The sequence below is a fragment of the Strongylocentrotus purpuratus genome, unplaced genomic scaffold (assembly GCF_000002235.5).
Source record: "Strongylocentrotus purpuratus isolate Spur 01 unplaced genomic scaffold, Spur_5.0 spur5_scaffold_9, whole genome shotgun sequence".
Taxonomy (NCBI): domain Eukaryota; kingdom Metazoa; phylum Echinodermata; class Echinoidea; order Camarodonta; family Strongylocentrotidae; genus Strongylocentrotus; species Strongylocentrotus purpuratus.
In genome coordinates, this window is record NW_022145615.1 from 195,866 (window position 1) to 214,792 (window position 18,927).

Consider the following 18,927-nt stretch of genomic DNA (forward strand, 5'->3'; position numbering starts at 1 on the left):
TATGTCACAATGCAATAAGGCCTAATATATATTTTGCAGGCTTTAGTGGTATTGAGAAATATACCATACTCAAAATTTGAATGAAAACCTCTTATAAACACCACAATTTTACTTAGTGGAAAAAATGAGTTAATGAGGTAAAAACGAAAGTATTTTCATATCTTGATTAGATGTGTACAGTACGCCTACCATGCAAAGAGAATGATTGTCTATTTCCTTTTTGCAGTACAGAGAGTAAAAAAAAAAGGGGGGGGGGTAGAGATCATTCTAATGAGCAGTGGATATGTATTTGTTGAGTGTGTATGGCTAGTAATGTGGGTGAGTGGGTGTGTGTGTGTGTGTTGACTGATAATGATATTTGACTCTTTATGTTTGATGGTTTGTCAGCTTAGACTTAGAGCCATAAAATCACAACTATTCAACATGTTTTAAATAATCGTTCATGTGGCATGTATCACGTACTATCACTGAAATGAAACTTGTATCATTAGAAGCCTATACAATATTTTCCTCTCTGCAATCTTCTCTTCACAAAACCATAATTTTCATCTTCCAGAAATCTTCCAAAGGGTGAATAGGAGAGAGAGAGAGAGCCATGCAGAAAGCAATCCGTCTCGATGACTCTCAGCTTCTGATGCTAGCTGGTCGTGCTAAGACTGACTTCACCATCGCAGGCAATCTACAGAAGAAGAGTTCTGATACAGGCAAGTGGAAACAGCGCTGGTGTGCTCTCTATGAAAACCTGCTCTTCTACTTTGAGAATGAGACGACCAGTCGACCCTTGGGGCTCATCTTTGTGGAGGGGTGCTACTCGGAACATATTGTGACCCCAAGAAGCAGTGTCAAAGATGAGAAACAGGTCAGTACAAATTTACATTTAAACAATTGAAATCATCATAATTAGCATGAACATAATACAAATGATCATCCACATAATAATAATAATGATCTAAAGACTTAATTTTCAGCAATAGTTTGAAATTAGTATTAAGGCATAAATTTGTTTAATTTATACAGCTTCTGCCAATCGGCTTAAAATGACATAACTCCATATGAAGATTTGGAGCACATATGCCAAGATTTCGGATCACATTTGCAATATAAAGATTTTTTTTTTTTTAAATATGATGTGGCTGGATACTTGCTAAATTGAAATGATACTTTCTTATACTTCAGTACCGTAAATCTCCGTGTATAAGGCGCACCTGTGTATAAGGCGCATCCCTATTTCGGGGGCAAAAAAAAAAAAAAAAAAAAAAAAAAAAAAAAAAAAAAAAAAAAAAAAAAAAAAAATCGTTTTTTATTTTGTTGTTGTTGTTGTTTTGTTGCCGAAAACCCACGCGGGGAAGGACCTTCATTTTACATCGAGGTGCAGTTGAAGTTGTGAACTTGTCAAAAATAATAGTAACAACAGTCTAAGGCTTCATGATACCAAGTGTCCCACACCTGCCTCCTCACATCACCTAGCAGAAGCAAACATCAATAGTCATGCATGATATGAATAGCATCCCCTAAATTTCCGACAATGGAGTACCTAGGATAGAACCTTGTGGTACACCATTTGTTATAGAAAAAAAAATTGAGGAATTATTATTATAAACTACATATTGAGATCTATTAAAAAGATTACTTTCAAACCAGGATGACAGACAAATTTGAGTGTTGTTGTAGTTTACGAGTGGTGAGTCACCACACTGATTACTGAGCTAGGAGACATTGCCAGGCATAGCGCCATAAATCAAAACTAAAAACTTAAAAAAAAAAATTTAAAAAAAAAATTTTTTTTTTTTTTTTTCTGTACCTGTGTATAAGACGCACCCCCGACTTTCAAATTTTTTCGGCGGCAAAAAAGTGCGCCTTATACACGGAGATTTACGGTATTGTCATTAGGTGTAATCAACAGCTTCAGGAGAAAAACATTGTGCAAGTTTTGTCTTGCCATCATATTCAGAGGAAAACTTACGTACAGATGACTGAGAAAACAACAAATTATAAATGCGCTATTGCTTTCTGTGAATGGGTCATGAGTATTTTGATAATGCACCTTGTTTTGACAGTCCAGTACTTCATTATATACATGCAGATCAATTCAGTGTAATTTCTTGCTTTGTGAGATGGGATTCATAATGGTTGCAATTTGGAAATAACTAAATGCTCATATATTTAGCCATGACTAGCTAGTTCCCTACATATAAATAGATTTCAAAAATTAATTTACACAGAATTTAATTGAACTGTAATAGTGATTATGGTATTTTCATATTTTTATAACTCCTGGAAATCATCGATAGTGCCAGGTCTTTTACAGATATCAGCAATCATTGCCTTCCAGTTTCTATCCATTAGCTGCTACTAAAAGCTGGTATTGCTGATTTCAATTTTGGTTGCTCATTTATTCAGGCTTTACAAATATGTAAGACGTTGCATTTCCCTGCTTTTCTTCCCAGCAATCTTCCCTGTTACTGTTGTATTTGTCTCAAAACAATTTGGATTTGCCTCTTTCTTGTTGTGATGATGAGTGATGGTTTTACTCTCGCTCTTCTGAATGCTATGTCATTTCCTCCATCCATGATATATTCATAATCTTTCTCAAAGACCAGGGTGGTATGAGTGAAGAATCCATCCATGATATATTCATAATCTTTCTCAAAGACCAGGGTGGTATGAGTGAAGAATCCATCCATGATATATTCATAATCTTTCTCAAAGACCAGGGTGGTATGAGTGAAGAATCCATCCATGATATATTCATAATCTTTCTCAAAGACCAGGGTGGTATGAGTGAAGAATCCATCCATGATATATTCATAATCTTTCTCAAAGACCAGGGTGGTATGAGTGAAGAATCCATCCATGGTATATTCATAATCTTTCTCAAAGACCAGGGTGGTATGAGTGAAGAATCCATCAATGATATATTCATAATCTTTCTCAAAGACCAGGGTGGTATGAGTGAAGAATCCATCAATGATATATTCATAATCTTTCTCAAAGACCAGGGTGGTATGAGTGAAGAATCCATCCATGGTATATTCATAATCTTTATCAAAGACCAGGGTGGTATGAGTGAAGAATCCATCCATGGTATATTCATAATCTTTCTCAAAGACCAGGGTGGTATGAGTGAAGAATTAACATGCAGCAAACAAAATGTGTGTTTCATGCACAAATTTCATGATGTAATATTATATATTAGAAATTTCACTTTTCACAAATGTGACCATAGAATAAAGTGCATTAGCAGTGATCTGTTTTCTGGATGGGAAACCTATAAGGGAGTTTACAGATAGCACATGGTACAAGTGACCCCAAATCCACAGATCTTTTACACATGGAGAAGTTCCACTTTGAGCATCTTAGAATAATAACTGCCAAAGTCCTAGATGTGCTTCATGAATACCTTTTGTTTGCCCTCTTGAAAAGAATACTTCCCCCTGCGTATCATAGAATGTACTGTTGGTGCATAAATGAATAATGTTACATAACTTTCATCAACGCATATTCAGTATTCATCTCTGTGGGTTTTACCTTTTTGGTACAAATGACCTTTATCTGCCCATGCGCAGATTGTATCTGTAAACTCCTTATTAATTGGAAGCATATAGGACACACTGTTAATTCCATCGTTAGGCTTATATCGGGTCACCTACCTCCAATACATATTGCGATCAGTGACCCTAAAAGTGCAAGTGACATGTATGATCTTGTAAAGGAGAAGTTCACCCTGATATTAAGTTGGTTAACTAGAAGCAAGAAAATGAGAGAAAAATGTCGGTGAAAGTTAAAGCAAAATCTGATTTTAAAAAGGATAGTTATACATTTTTGAAGGTGCGATCATTCTTGCAAAAATTGGCAACTTTGTGCCATGTCTTGTGTCATGTCTTGCGATATCATAGTGGAATTCCCCTTTTAAAAAAGGCCTGTAGACATGTATGTCGTAATATTGTTAATATCATTTAATGTAGAAAATTATCAAGTCTCAATTTGCAATTGCCTGTTAAAAATAATTGTATTTGTGATTAATCATTAATTAAATTGGATATAGTACTTTATACACAATGAAGCTTAATAGAGTAGTGATAAAAGAAATAGTGATTATTTTTTTAATTTTTCATCATTACAAGAAAGGAAGGAAAAAAACGCTGGTCTTAAAACAGATTGTTGTCACAAAATATCCTTTTATTTGAAATAGTTTGATAAGTTATTCATTAATGAGTGATTTGAGTGCTTTTTGTGAATGCCTGGTTCTGAAATGATTTCAGATCCATAAAGATTTGTTAAAGCTCTCACATTCAATACCAGCAAATAAAGCAATTAACCATAAACACCATATTATGTTGGTAATACCATTGTAATTATCTGCTTTGTTGCCAAGCCTTTCTTGCCAGGAAATCAATCATAGCATGAACTCTCCTTGACAGCATTCGCAGAAAGACAGAGGAAATGAATATATATGTTATGCTCGTAAACCAACAAAGGCATATATATGATAGCTTTTATACTCCTGCAAGCTTTACCAGGGTATTGCAGCGCACACAGATGAACCATACAATATGAGAGATTGCCAATATAATAGCCAGCCACTGGACTGTATATGTGCTGCTCCACCAATTTTCCAATAAGCATACCTTCGTATCCAATCATCCACTCCTTCAAAAGACATGCAATTTACCATGTCATCTCTCTCTCTCTCACTCTCTCTCCTAGCTCTCTATCTCTCTCTATCTCTATCTCTATCTCTCTCTCTCCCCCTAGCTCTCTCTCTCTCTCTCTCTCTCTATCTCTCTCTCTCTCTCTCTCTCTCCTAGCTCTCTCTCTCACTCTCTCCTAGCTCTCTCTATCTCTATCTCTCTCTCTCTCTATCTATCTCTATCTCTCTCTCCCTCCTGTCTCTCTGCTAGCTCTCTCTCTCTCTCTCTTGATCTTTCTCTCCTTTCTATCTCCCTCTCTATCTCTCTATTTCTCTTTCTCTCTCCTAGCTCTCTCTTAGCCCTCTCTCTCTCTCTTAGCTCTCTCTCTCTCTCCTTCTCTCTCCATCTCTCTCTCTCTCTCTATCCCTCTCTTTCTCTCTCTCTCTCTTTCTCTATGTCTCTGTGCTTTTATGGTGAGGAAGCTCTTGCAGAGTTATAATTGGAGGATGAATACCTACGGCAATCAAGTATTGTACATGGTGCATAGCTGATATGAGCTTGAGGTGTTATTCTCAAGTGCCATTCAAGATGGCTCTATCCGCTGCTGCATTGTCCTTTTCATAATGTGTAAATTAGATGCATATCCTCCAGGTTTGCTCAGATATATCTTTAACCAACAACAATTCATAACAAATATAACTTGTAACAGTTGCAAGATTAATTGTTTGTTTTGCAAGCCAATATTATCTGCTCGCATTCTAGTAGTTTAGTTTATGACAATATTAAGTTTAACCTTAGTGGCGCGGAAACATACATTCAGAATGCAAAAGGCATAATAGTTAGAATTGTTTGTTAATTCTTTTTCTTTACATATGTGAATGAAGGAAAACTAATAGAGACAGTACATGTTTTTACCAGACTCATATCCTGATGATGTGGTTCTACCTCTGTGTAATCAATTATGATTTTCAACGTTTTGCGTTTTTCACATTTTGTTTTGCCATATTCGTTCTGCGCATCGTTATGTGCCACTACGTAACCCTAAGCTACCTTGCCCTACATGTAAATATGTTACCCTTTTCTACAGATTCCCTCAGTTTCTGTATAGTCAAATCTGTGTGTTAAGGCCACCAAAAGGTATACAGTTAAAATAGTCTACTGTAGACAGGTGGCCTTTCTAGTATAAGGATTTGTGTCCTCATAAGAAGCATACGGTATGGTCTCTATCAAAAGGCGGCCTCTGTAACTAGGTAGACGGTGTGCTTGTAGTACTATTTAAGCACAAAAAACAGCAGAGAAGAGTTCAAACTCAATTTTATTTCTCTTCCTCTGTCATTGACATAAGAGATGTCTAGAAAAGATTATGATTAATATCTCTTCATAGATCATGTGGTCAATTACCATGTATTGAGCTAGCATGTAGTTGATAAACATCAGCAAGAGATGTGCATAATGAGAAGATCATAATCAAAACTAGTTTGCTTCATAGCATTTGAGTTTACCATTTGAGAAGGGTATTAATAATGTGTAAATAAAAGACCTGTCAAGAGCAATGAATGCGTTAAGTAAAAATCATTCTTAATTCTTTTTTTCAATGGTCTTATTAACACCCTTTCATATAAGAGTAGATGTCTCATAATGTCTTGTCTGTGATAGAAGTTTGTAAATTTGGTTACACTGTTAGAGTTAAAAGATTGTAAAAGATAAATACAATTTGAAAAATGTGTACATCATAACTCATGATTGGAAGATAAAAGGATTGTTCATTTTTTGTGTAATAACCCATTGTTATTAGAATCAGTTCTTAAGATCAATAATTTTTGATACATTACAAACTGTGAATTCTTAATACTCTTCCTGTCTCTGACATACTGCATATCTTTGTTTTACTATAGAGCAAATACTTCTGAATGGTAGTTCTCTAAATCCAATTTAACCCCCTCCCCTAGATACAGACAATGTTTTTGTATACTAAGTTTCAAACAAGTGTATGAACAAGTCTACTTGCAAGTTGCGACTGTCTCACACTTTCAAGCACAGTGCCATGATCAAAAGCAGTATCTCTTTACTTCAGTATTCAAACCTGTATTTGAAACATAATATAGTAGCATGTAATCCCACACATATGGACTAAAACAATGATCGGTTAATGGATGTTTTAATTGCAGTAGTATAAGCTGATAATTTAAACACAGGATACTGTCATGTACCTCCATATATAAATTAAAAATTGCCAGAGATTGTTATCCTTTAATCTACATAGACAGCATTTTTATGAGGTGAGAGATTTTAGCTCACAACAAAAGTCCACCAAGGAAACACATGTGCAACTGTGTCAATATTTCTTCATTTACATGTGAATGAGTGTGAGGTAGCTAGACTGGGTGGGTAGGCAAGGTGTGAGCTTGCATCAAGGGTGCTGGAACCTCTCTCTCTCTCTCTATCTTCATGAGGGGTGCTGGAACCTCTCTCTCTCTCTCTCTCTCTCTCTCTCTCTCCCTCTCTCTCTCTCATGAGGGGTGCTGGAACCTCTCTCTCTATCTTCATTAGGGGTGCTGGAACCTCTCTCTCTCTCTCTCTCTCCCTCCCTCTCTCTCTCTCATGAGGGGTGCTGGAACCTCTCTATCTCTCTCTCTCTCCCTCTCTCCCTCTCTCCCTCTCTCCCTCTCTCTCTCTCCCTGGCTCCTTCCAGGTCAGTCACAGTTGATCTGCATGCACTCATCAGCCGTGTGTCTCAGATCAATGCACAGAATATTACAGGATATATATTTTGTATTCTTTTCTTCTCAATCTCCATCACATAAAGAGATTGTCAGGGGAAATACATTAGGAAGCATACCAGGGTTGCATTTAGGATGAAATCAAGATTGTCTTTTCTTGTAGTAGTATTTGAATTGTATATGTTGTGTTTATCTTGTTCTTGCACAAAAGGGATTGTATTCAATCGCTTTTGTAATGTAAATTCTCTCCAGCCCTAGAGATAGGCCAATCAATGCCATTTTATGACTTACAGAATGAAAAGTCAGAAAAGGATTGGAACTGTTAAGAGGGTTGATTATTTACCTGGTTTCATGTATAAATCTTCATTCATTTCCAATAAAACAAACACTTCTAAATTATTTTGTAGATAATCATTTGAATCGACCCTCTTCCAAATCTGTGCAAATTCACTACCTAATGTAATTATGAATGTCTGTAATGAAGAGTATGTATATCATTATTGCATATTACAGACAGAGTATCCCTTTTTTACAAAATAAGTTCAACATACATGTAACTAAGCCTATTGCAGTATGCATGGTGGTGGCTTTAAGCCTAGCGCACACAGCAGGTACACTCATCAAGATGTGGACTTGTAATTCTCAACTCATTCGCACTAATAAGCCAATAACCTTGAATTTAAGCTCTCAATTCTACCAATCGACTCTACACATGTTCAGTGTGCAGTGTTCAAGACATTATTAATAAACATACCAGGCATCCTACAGCCATGAAATATTAAACAATCATCAATTATTCATAAACAGGTGTCACTAATGGATCTATGTAGTGGTGTATGAGTGTGTATTTGTGTGTGATTGTTCTATTGCCTTGCACTCTCTTGAATTAGGATCATTAGAGTGTGTTTGGCAAGTCCATGAACACATAATGGTTTAGAGATATTTCTTATACCAAGGTCTCGAACTGAGCTATATTTTCTTATCATTAGAAACAATATATTTTTTATAATACTTTCAATCATATTTGAATTAAGGTTGAGTTCGGAAAAAATTACTCTGTAAGTTTGTAATATTATAAATGTGAATCTATTCTTTTTAATACTAAAAAAAGGAAAACTAATCATAAATAGAGAAAGATTTTAATATGAGATACCCTGATCCTCAACATGAATGTATTTACATGAAATGTTTAACAATTAATGGAAATTATTAAGAAACATTGGAATTCATCGCACTTATTGATATGTTTAGTGACAGTATCCTCTGAAATGGTCTTTTCTATCCTTATCTATATATCACATGATTGTGCATTAAATTCTAGGTTCCTTCTCAATGCAAAAGCCTTAATCCACATTCCTCTGTTTTAACTATGGTATAGAAAATGGGTGCCTATTTATTAGAAAAATTGTTTAAATACTACATGCTGTAAAAAGAGGCAAACAAATAAAAGCCAAGGCAAGACAAACATTGACCCCCCCCCCCCAAAAAAAAAAAAAAAAAAAAAAACTACTCCCTCCCCCTAAAAGGCTTATCCCAGCTAGCTAGGTGCTCTCAGCCAACTTCTGGGTGGGTCCTCATGGTGTTTTCTAGAGAATAGTCGTCCAGGATTAGCTTCCTGGAGGAGGAGGGGTGTCTAGGGTGGGTTAGTTGTCATAGGTGGTAATTGTACAAGGGGTAGTGAATGTTCAGTGGGTTGTCATAGAATAATTGTTAATCATGCAGAGTCAAGACACATACAATGTATGTGTGCTGTTCTGAGACAAATCCTCTGGTAACATCTAACTTAGATATCTATACTACACAGACAACAAGCAACTAATAACATGATTTCACGTGGTATGAAAGGTGGGAGAAGATATGTATAAGAGAGTACCATAGTAATGGTCAGTGTGTGGTAGGTTGAATAATAGATCTTGAGTTCTTAGAACCACTATGTTTAAAATTTATCTAATGAAGTTATATGTCACTGAGTTGCAAACATTGGTCATACAGGTTCATTGATAAGTTGTTAAAGCATGATTTTATTTTCCATTTATTCTTAAATAGCTTCATAGTATCAACCATTGAAATTCAATCAGATCCAGATAAGTGACCAGGGGGGTGTTTCACAAAGATCCTAAATCAAACTTAACTCTAAGTTGGACTTAAATATTATGGAGAGCCATTTGTAGCCTTAAAATAAAATATGTTCAAAGCGAAAATTCAAGTATTTTAGACTTCTTATAAATTCCACATCAAGAACATGAATTCTCCTTGATAATAGAAAATTATGAATGATTTGAATCAACATTTTATGCCTCTTAAAAAAGCTTTTACAAAATAATTTCAAAGATGCTAACGGCTTTCCATAATTTTTAAGTCCAACTTAGAGATAAGTTCAACTTAGGATCTTTGTGAAACACCCTCCTGGTCCAAACATATTAAACCCTATACTACTTTAATTGTATAATGATAGGGTAACATAATTATATAGATATGTACACATATGGTTAGCAGGTTCCTATGGTAAAGGATTTTAATTTTTCATTATACAGCAATACATGGGTTGGATTGCTGAAAACTATATATTATACCAGCTTGTATGTTGTTCTTCGGGATATGGTTGTCTTTCCTGGCAGGAACATATGTGTAGACGCACAGGTGATGAGACATGCACCCATGTGCAATGTGGCGGGATCTTATAAGTGACCTTTGCATGTCTGTGCACTGGTTCTGAGGTGAACCTAGCAGACCGATCCTCATCTAGGTAGTATAAAAACATTCATCCTCTGGTGGGAGGGCACAAATGGCTCCCATAATAGTAATTGCATTGATCCGTTCCCAAGCACGTTAGCTATCGGATCAATATGGTGACTGTACTGTCCATGTGTAAAGGGTATACAGCTAGTATACATCACATTGCTACCTCATCAAATAAATTATGACAGGTTTACGACTGTTTTATATCACTGCTACCTACTTTACTACATACAGGCTAGCTAGTTGAAAACAACAGAAATAGTATTCTTTTTACACTAAGATTTGTACAGGATGTCTTTCCTGGTATCGTCAAAACCACCAATTTCATGTGTATACCTGATGATCAGGAGCAAAGTAATTAGGTTTGCATTGTTCATTTCATGAATCATACAAGGCATCGATCTAGCAATGCTTTATGGCAGTGAATGTGTTTGACATGGCTGCGAGGGAACTATCTAGTTTAACATTCAAGGCTGCACCTCACTGCAAGGCCTAAAGCCATTTTGTTCATCAATATTTTATAGGATCAATGGTGCAGCAAAGACTGTCTGGCAAGTTTATAGTATACAGCGTATGCTTAGTAGTTTCATCCATATTATTTAGACTTCAGTAATCTCACAATAACATATCTTATGAACAATCTTATTATTGTACAGAATATACCCCTTGTGTCGCTGTCCAAGGGTCTCAATATGTGGCCTGAGTAAAAGAGGAATATCTGGATTAAAATTCAAGAGTGTGACTCACTTCTAAACCTTATCATATATTCCAGATTCACAGTATTATCGGGGCTGAAATACTGTAGACCAGCAGTCTTGCCACATCGTATAGCTTCAGTGTGCCCAGAACAATCCATGTTGCTTAGACATCAAAGTCTGTATAATATATTATTGTCATTATTCTGGGAGACGAACATATTCCCGAGACCAAAATGAAATTAGCTGACAACAACTTCCTCCTCCCAAAACATCAACCCATCATACTGCACTGAACTATCCCATATGATAACTATTCTATGATCTGTTGAGAGCCAGAAAGATGTTAAGTCTGTGTAATGTGAGTCAACAACCTTCTGCATCTGAATCTGAATAGAGGGAGATAGGGCACATGAGGGGGAGGGTGAGAGGTTTTGTAAAATGAGATAATTTTTAAGGGTTATCATATGGAATAGACACTAAACAAAACAACACCTCATATAGTGGTAACCATGCATGAACATAAAGATCAGCTGCAGTTGTTCGGGCTTCACTTATCAAAACTATGATAATTATTCACAATAGAGTTTCTGTAGATATATATGATGTCTATGACTACAGCTCTCTTTGTCTACATCATTACATCATGCATCAGATTCATAAACAACATGTGATCCATTGTCTCCAGTGTGTTCCTACCATATGGTCACTGTAGGACCTCGTTATGACAAATTCAATAAAAATAGATTTGAGCATTTTCCCAGGTCCCCTTTGTACTCCCTGTTACAGACTATAACAAATATGTACACTGATGTCTTGATCCTGAGACTATTTCATTCTGATTCCATTGGAAAGCTGTTATCACTATGAAAAAAAACACAAATAAGTAATGTATAAGCTATATTTGCTGCATAAATATAGATACACCCTGACCTACTTGCCTCAAAATACAAGCAATGATTTTGGGGAATAACAGTGATATAGTAATTTATAAGTAGGGCCTAAGTATAATTCATAATTATATTGCAGTTATTAATAAATCGGCGAACCACAACTGATGACAATATTAAATTTCCACTAAGAAAAATTCAAACTCTTAATACACAGAGCAAGCAGATCACATAAAGATATACCTTACATATAGAAGAGACAGCAAGAGAAGGAGGGAGTAAAAGGAGAGAGAGAAGGAGGGAGTAAAAGGACAGCAAGAGAAGGAGGGATTACAAGGACAGCAAGAGAAGGAGGGAGTACAAGGAGAGAGAGAGAAGGAGGGAGTACAAGGAGAGAGAGAAGGAGGGAGTACAAGGACAGCAAGAGAAGGAGGGAGTAAAAGGACAGCAAGAGAAGGAGGTAGTACAAGGACAGCAAGAGAAGGAGGGAGTACAAGGACAGCAAGAGAAGGAGGGAGTAAAAGGACAGCAAGAGAAGGAGGGAGTAAAAGGACAGCAAGAGAAGGAGGGAGTAAAAGGACAGCAAGAGAAGGAGGGAGTAAAAGGACAGCAAGAGAAGGAGGGAGTAAAAAGACAGCAAGAGAAGGAGGGAGTACAAGGACAGCAAGAGAAGGAGGGAGTAAAAGGACAGCAAGAGAAGGAGGGAGTAAAAGGACAGCAAGAGAAGGAGGGAGTAAAAGGAGAGCAAGAGAAGGAGGGAGTAAAAAGACAGCAAGAGAAGGAGGGAGTAAAAGGAGAGAGAGAAGGAGGGAGTAAAAGGACAGCAAGAGAAGGAGGGAGTAAAAGGACAGCAAGAGAAGGAGGGAGTACAAGGACAGCAAGAGAAGGAGGGAGTAAAAGGACAGCAAGAGAAGGAGGGAGTAAAAGGACAGCAAGAGAAGGAGGGAGTAAAAGGACAGCAAGAAAAGGAGGGAGTAAAAGGACAGCAAGAGAAGGAGGGAGTAAAAGGAGAGAGAGAAGGAGGGAGTAAAAGGACAGCAAGAGAAGGAGGGAGTAAAAGGAGAGAGAGAAGGAGGGAGTAAAAGGACAGCAAGAGAAGGAGGGAGTAATAGGACAGCAAGAGAAGGAGGGAGTAAAAGGACAGCAAGAGAAGGAGGGAGTACAAGGACAGCAAGAGAAGGAGGGAGTACAAGGACAGCAAGAGAAGGAGGGAGTACAAGGACAGCAAGAGAAGGAGGGAGTAAAAGGACAGCAAGAGAAGGAGGGAGTACAAGGAGAGAGCGAAGGAGGGAGTAAAAGGACAGCAAGAGAAGGAGGGAGTAAAAGGACAGCAAGAGAAGGAGGGAGTAAAAGGACAGCAAGAGAAGGAGGGAGTAAAAGGAGAGAGAGAAGGAGGGAGTAAAAGGAGAGAGAGAAGGAGGGAGTAAAAGGACAGCAAGAGAAGGAGGGAGTAAAAGGACAGCAAGAGAAGGAGGGAGTAAAAGGACAGCAAGAGAAGGAGGGAGTACAAGGAGAGAGCGAAGGAGGGAGTAAAAGGACAGCAAGAGAAGGAGGGAGTAAAAGGACAGCAAGAGAAGGAGGGAGTAAAAGGAGAGAGAGAAGGAGGGAGTGAAAGGAGAGAGAGAAGGAGGGAGTAAAAGGACAGCAAGAGAAGGAGGGAGTAAAAGGACAGCAAGAGAAGGAGGGAGTACAAGGACAGCAAGAGAAGGAGGGAGTAAAGGACAGCAAGAGAAGGAGGGAGTACAAGGACAGCAAGAGAAGGAGGGAGTAAAAGGACAGCAAGAGAAGGAGGGAGTAAAAGGAGGGATGGAGGAGAACAATATGGAGGAAGAGAGAGAGAGAGAGAGAGAGAGAGAGAGAGAGAGCAGCATGCAAGGAAGGAACTGAAATGAAGCTGCTATTTTCCTACTAAAGTCACTTGCAGGTGACTAACCATGCATGCAATAGGTGTGATTGATTGTTAATGTAGCAGTTGAGTCTGTATTTTAAGAATTAAACCTTGTATTTTTGAGTCAGTTTGCAAACAATAGTGTCCAAACATGATAATTTAGAAAATCTGTCCTGTGTTTTGCATCTTCTATATACTAATTTACAATAGTAAATTTGTGAATGTAATCCAAAAAAATCCAAAGGGGAAAACTATGTTCCAAATTTCTGTTTTGAACATATGAAGTAAATGAAATACATTTCCCTGATCATTTTGATATTGGCTTTAGAAGTAATCATTAAAAAAGCTGATAGTTTTATGACCTTAGAAATCACATAAATATTAACTCTAAAAGTTTCGAGAAATAATTGGTATTAATATGAAAATGTATGAATTTTCGATGGTAAAAACTCATCATTTCGGATCCGCAAAGAGATTATTATACTTGCTGTTTGGTTGGGATAACCTCCTTGCTCTTGTACACAAAGATATTCAAATATATCTCTTTATTTCAATTGTAATGATGGAACATACTTTTTTCTACTATAATTTAGGGTAAAATGTCTTTACATATTGTTTTCTTCTTTTTTGGTCTCATCCTCAAAATTAACACTTTGCTTGCTCTTTGCGTCTATATGCATGGTTGCTCAAAGTAATATGCTCCAAATATTATAAGCAATACAAGGGCTTTGCAAAATTGCCCATTTCCGGCCTTGACTAGTTTCGTGACAACCCTTGTGGTATTGGTATATATCTATTCCATGATAAATGTGGCCCATGCAGGGACACTGCTACAACTGCATCGTGTGTGACTCTGGCAAGCCAAACAATAATCCACTACAATAATAAGCTTACTACTAATAAATGCATGGACAATGCTTTCAATGTTTTTCTGGTCTAAGTATCTCCGGATGTGACACAGATATTTTATAACAAAGAAAGGCAAATTTGTATGTGTTGTGCTTCTCCATGTGTAAACAAGAATCAAGCCATACCAGCCCCTAGATTTCTCTAAGAACTTGACTAGTTTACTTCAGATACATATTGTCTGTATGCATGTAATTGCAAGTAAGATATTTCTCTTGTTGTTGATTATCCTGATTTTCAAAATTTCTAATTTCATACTTTCTCTGATTTTTCCTTTTTCAATTATAAAAAAGCAATTCTTACTTGATATATATATATATATATATATATATATATATATATATATATATATATATATATGTAAAGTGGTAAACAAAAAATATATATATCATTATCTGCTCAAGGATACAACTTGAGATATCATTCACACAAGTAATATATTGATTGATATATAAATCCATCTTAAAAATGAATGAATTATTAATTACAAATATTCAACTTGATGATACAACTACAAATGTTGAGTCTGTGTGGAAAATAACATCTTTCTGTACCATGTCAAATGTTTAGGAAATAATTGATTGATTGTGTTTGATTTAAGATCATCTTTATATGAATCATTACAACAAATATTGAAAAGTATATTTTACCCCAAGATTGAATTTTAGAAACTCATTAAGAAAAGATGTAAAGGAGAATGGGTTATATTATTTTGAAGATGTAGAGAAAGGAAGAAAGCTCCCAAAATAATGTGATGAATAAAAGCATGGGACTGTCTGTTGTTTGACCTTTAGCAGGATAGCTGTACAGCTAGTGATAATGCCAGTTATGTATATGTACACGTTATACATGATGCATTGTGAGTTGTGCCTATAATGCATTCTGGCTATTTATTCCAATTTTGTCTATTGACGCTGTGCATATTCTGTGGGCATTACTGCATATGCAGTGTGGCATGGATTATTGAGTGTAACAGAGTGCATGATACGACTGTCAGGACGGATCCGATCGCGTGTACAGCACGGACACAGTGGAGCTACCCCTATACAAATTTAAGTTCGTCGCGAACTCGTATTATGCTCGTGGTAAGCTTAATAAGATCGTTTTTTAGGCTTTAAGCTCGTAACACGCTCCCAGGACGCTTGTAACGATCTTACAAAAACTTGGCGAGCTCGTGCACGAGTTCGCCACGAGCTCGTGGCGAACTCGCGGGTAAACTGGGGAGCTCATGGCGAGCTCGTGGATAAAAGAGGGAGCTCGTGGCGAGCTCGTTGGTAAAAGGGGGAGCTCGTGGCGAGCTCGTGGGTAAAAGGGGGAGCTCGTGGCGAGCTCGGGCGTAAACTTGGGAGCTCGTGGGCGAGCTCGGGGGTAAACTGGGGAGCTCGTGGCGAGCTCGTGGGTAAAAGGGGGAGTTCGTGGCGAGCTCGGGGTTAAACTGGGGAGCTCGTGGCGAGCTCGGGGGTAAACTCGGGAGCTCGTGGGGAGCTCGTGGGTAAAAGGGGGAGCTCGTGGCGAGCTCGTGGGTAAAAGGGGGAGTTCGTGGCGAGCTCGGGGTTAAACTGGGGAGCTCGTGGCGAGCTCGGGGGTAAACTCGGGAGCTCGTGGGGAGCTCGTGGGTAAAAGGGGGAGCTCGTGGCGAGCTCGTGGGTAAAAGGTGGAGTTCGTGGTGAGCTCGGGGTTAAACTGAGGTTAAACAGCTCCCAGGAAAACAGTTAGGTATACAGTGTGAGTCCCAAAAAAATTTACACCTAGAAAATTGCTAATTATTTTAAAAATTATCTGTGAACAGTAAATTATTTTACATTCTATGAAAGAGTGTTTTATCTTGAATCATTTAGTATCATTTTTGTGTGGTATGTTTGGATGAAGAGGAGGCATTGTATGCGAGAGTGCAAAAATCGACTTGCGCCAAAGTTGCTAATGTGATGTTTGAATAAAACAATTGCGATATGGGTATTATTTCAGTCATTACAGATCAACATAACATCCCAAACAAAATTAATCATGCCACACATATCAAAAATTGAATATAAAATATCAACGAACATTGTTAGTGTGTTTGCTTGTGACTTTGCTTCTGCAAAAAACATATGCAATGCATTTCATTTGATACATTCAATTCATTCTCTCACTCCGCTGATCCCAACATAATACATACTGTAGGCATCACTTTGGCGCAAGTCAATTTTTGCACTTTCACAAACAATGCCTCCTGTTCATCCAAGCGTGAACACATACCACACAAAAGTGATACCAAACGATTTGGAATAAAACACTCTTTCATAAGATGTATAATAATTTACTGTTCATAGATGATTTTTAGAATAATTAGCATTTTTCTAGTTGTAAACTTTTTTTGGACTCACACAGTATACATGTATATGTATTTTAAAGTTCCCTTCAGGATGCCAATTTCTTTTATTTATTCTATTAATATATGTACATGTATTTTTAAAATGTCTTGGGCCAAGGAAAATGAGTTCCTACTTCCTAGTTTCTTGTCTCCATCAGCATCCTTTTTATGTAATTTTTTTTTAAATAAAAAATATTGATCTGAAGATATCTCTCACCTGAAATAATTAAGGTAAACAAATGCATACTTTATTATTTTGATACATTTTTGAGCCTCTTTGTTAGAACGTAAATTGTATATGCAATTACATTGAAAGTTCAGAAAATTTGTGTTGAAATTGAAACAATAGCTTTTTCATGCTGAAGTAACCTGTCAAATTACTTGTAAATTTAATTAAATTCTTTTGAAACTTTGAAACATTTATTTGCAGCATACCAGATTGGGAAGGGGGGGGGGGTTGCCATTTATTCTGACTGTATCATATATTTAACACCTTGAAATGTCACTATCAGGTATTACATAAGAGCACACACCCAGACCTTGATTCGAGGTCAACTCCCTGTTTCTAACTTGCTCTCTCCTTATGTACATAGGATTCCCCACTGCTAAGACACAAATCTCTATTCCTCTCTTTTCCCCACTCTCACTTTCTTGTTTACTCTCTCTTGTGGAATTACCACTGGTAGCATTCCTGATAAGAATGAATTGATGTGTTAGTTATAGGCCACTTTGGGCAAGTCTTTCTCCATCTTGCTTTTGTAGAGAGCAGACATGGGTTTTGAATGGTATTGCAGCTCCTTTGTTTTAGGTAAGAGAAAAACTAATTCCTCACACCTTATAACTAAATGTTCTACTTGTGTATTTATAGGCCAACAGTTAGGCCTACCTCTCTTATACATTTATGAAAGAGAAGTGTAGAGTAATGATTAATGAGATAAAGTATTTATTCTCTTTCTAGTGAGATATCTTTTCATATATTGGGAAGTTTGTTTCTCTATCTATATAGCACATAGTATATTCACTTCATTAAAGTAACATTAGATATAATCTATGTGATAAGGTTATATTCATGTAAATATTCCTGTATCTTGACTGACAAACCCTATCATTTAGGCAACATGAGAGCACATTAATGCATTTTGTCTGAATACTGAAAACTAGTTTGCTAGCGGATATAAAGAAGGGATTGTTCTAGAGATCCTATAGTATATGTACATGTATCATTACTTGGTACCCTGGGTTGGTGAATACACTGACAAGAAGGGGGATGCTATACAGTTATTGTATGAATACCGCTTTATTAATTTGGATCTTTGTAATATTATGAGTGATTAGAATGATGGAATAATTACCAAAATGGATAATAATATTTCTTCAAAGGCAGAGTATTATACAGTGTAATTACTCACATATTTAATTTCATTATACAATGTAATTATATAATTTGGAAATCATTTATTCATTCATATCGTTGTGTGAAGTTGTGAACACTGCATACAGGTAACATGTATTTTACAGGGTTTGTATTGACTCTAATAAAAAGATACTTGTTTTAAGTTATATTTTATGTTATATCTTTTCTTTCTGTACTTTGATATATTAGTGTTTTCATTGATTGATATCCCAGAAGTAATGAGCTTTTAACTTTCCCTTATTCTAAAGAGGATCACTGTATTCTTCACCAGCTTGCCAACTGAATTGTCCCTGCACAGCCAGCCTGCAGATGTTAACAGGATATTGGAAGGTTGATAAGTTAGATAAATATATATGCATACCAATAGCTCAACAGGATCATCAAGTTCACCTCTATATGTAGACACAAATTAGTTCTCAATAGGGACTTTTAGATTTGCACGAAGACAATGTGGATTGCTACGGTCGACGTCCTTTTTATGCACTGCCTTCAATGGACGTCACAGGTTTCAGTCCACGCAAATCTAAAAGTCCCTAATGCCAACATGCTGTTGAGCACGCCATTAAGCTCGCAGCCATTTTTTTCTCCACAAGATTGTCGACGAACTCGTTGACGAGCTTGTCAACGAACTCGTACGAACTCGTTGACGAACTCTTTGACGAACTCGTACGAACTCGTTGACGAGCTTGTC

At 36.9% G+C, this 18,927-nt stretch overlaps 1 protein-coding gene across 2 annotated transcripts in view; it reads left to right on the plus strand.

The window, feature by feature from the left end:
* LOC574811 (ras-specific guanine nucleotide-releasing factor 2) overlaps positions 1 to 18,927 on the plus strand; it is a 77,499-nt gene that overhangs the window by 681 nt on the left and 57,891 nt on the right. For both annotated transcript variants that reach the window (XM_011681667.2, XM_030976575.1), the window contains exon 2: positions 557 to 859. In XM_011681667.2, the coding sequence (XP_011679969.2) occupies positions 596 to 859 (264 nt within the window). In that variant the 5' untranslated portion in view covers positions 557 to 595. The remainder of the gene's footprint in view (positions 1 to 556; positions 860 to 18,927) is intronic.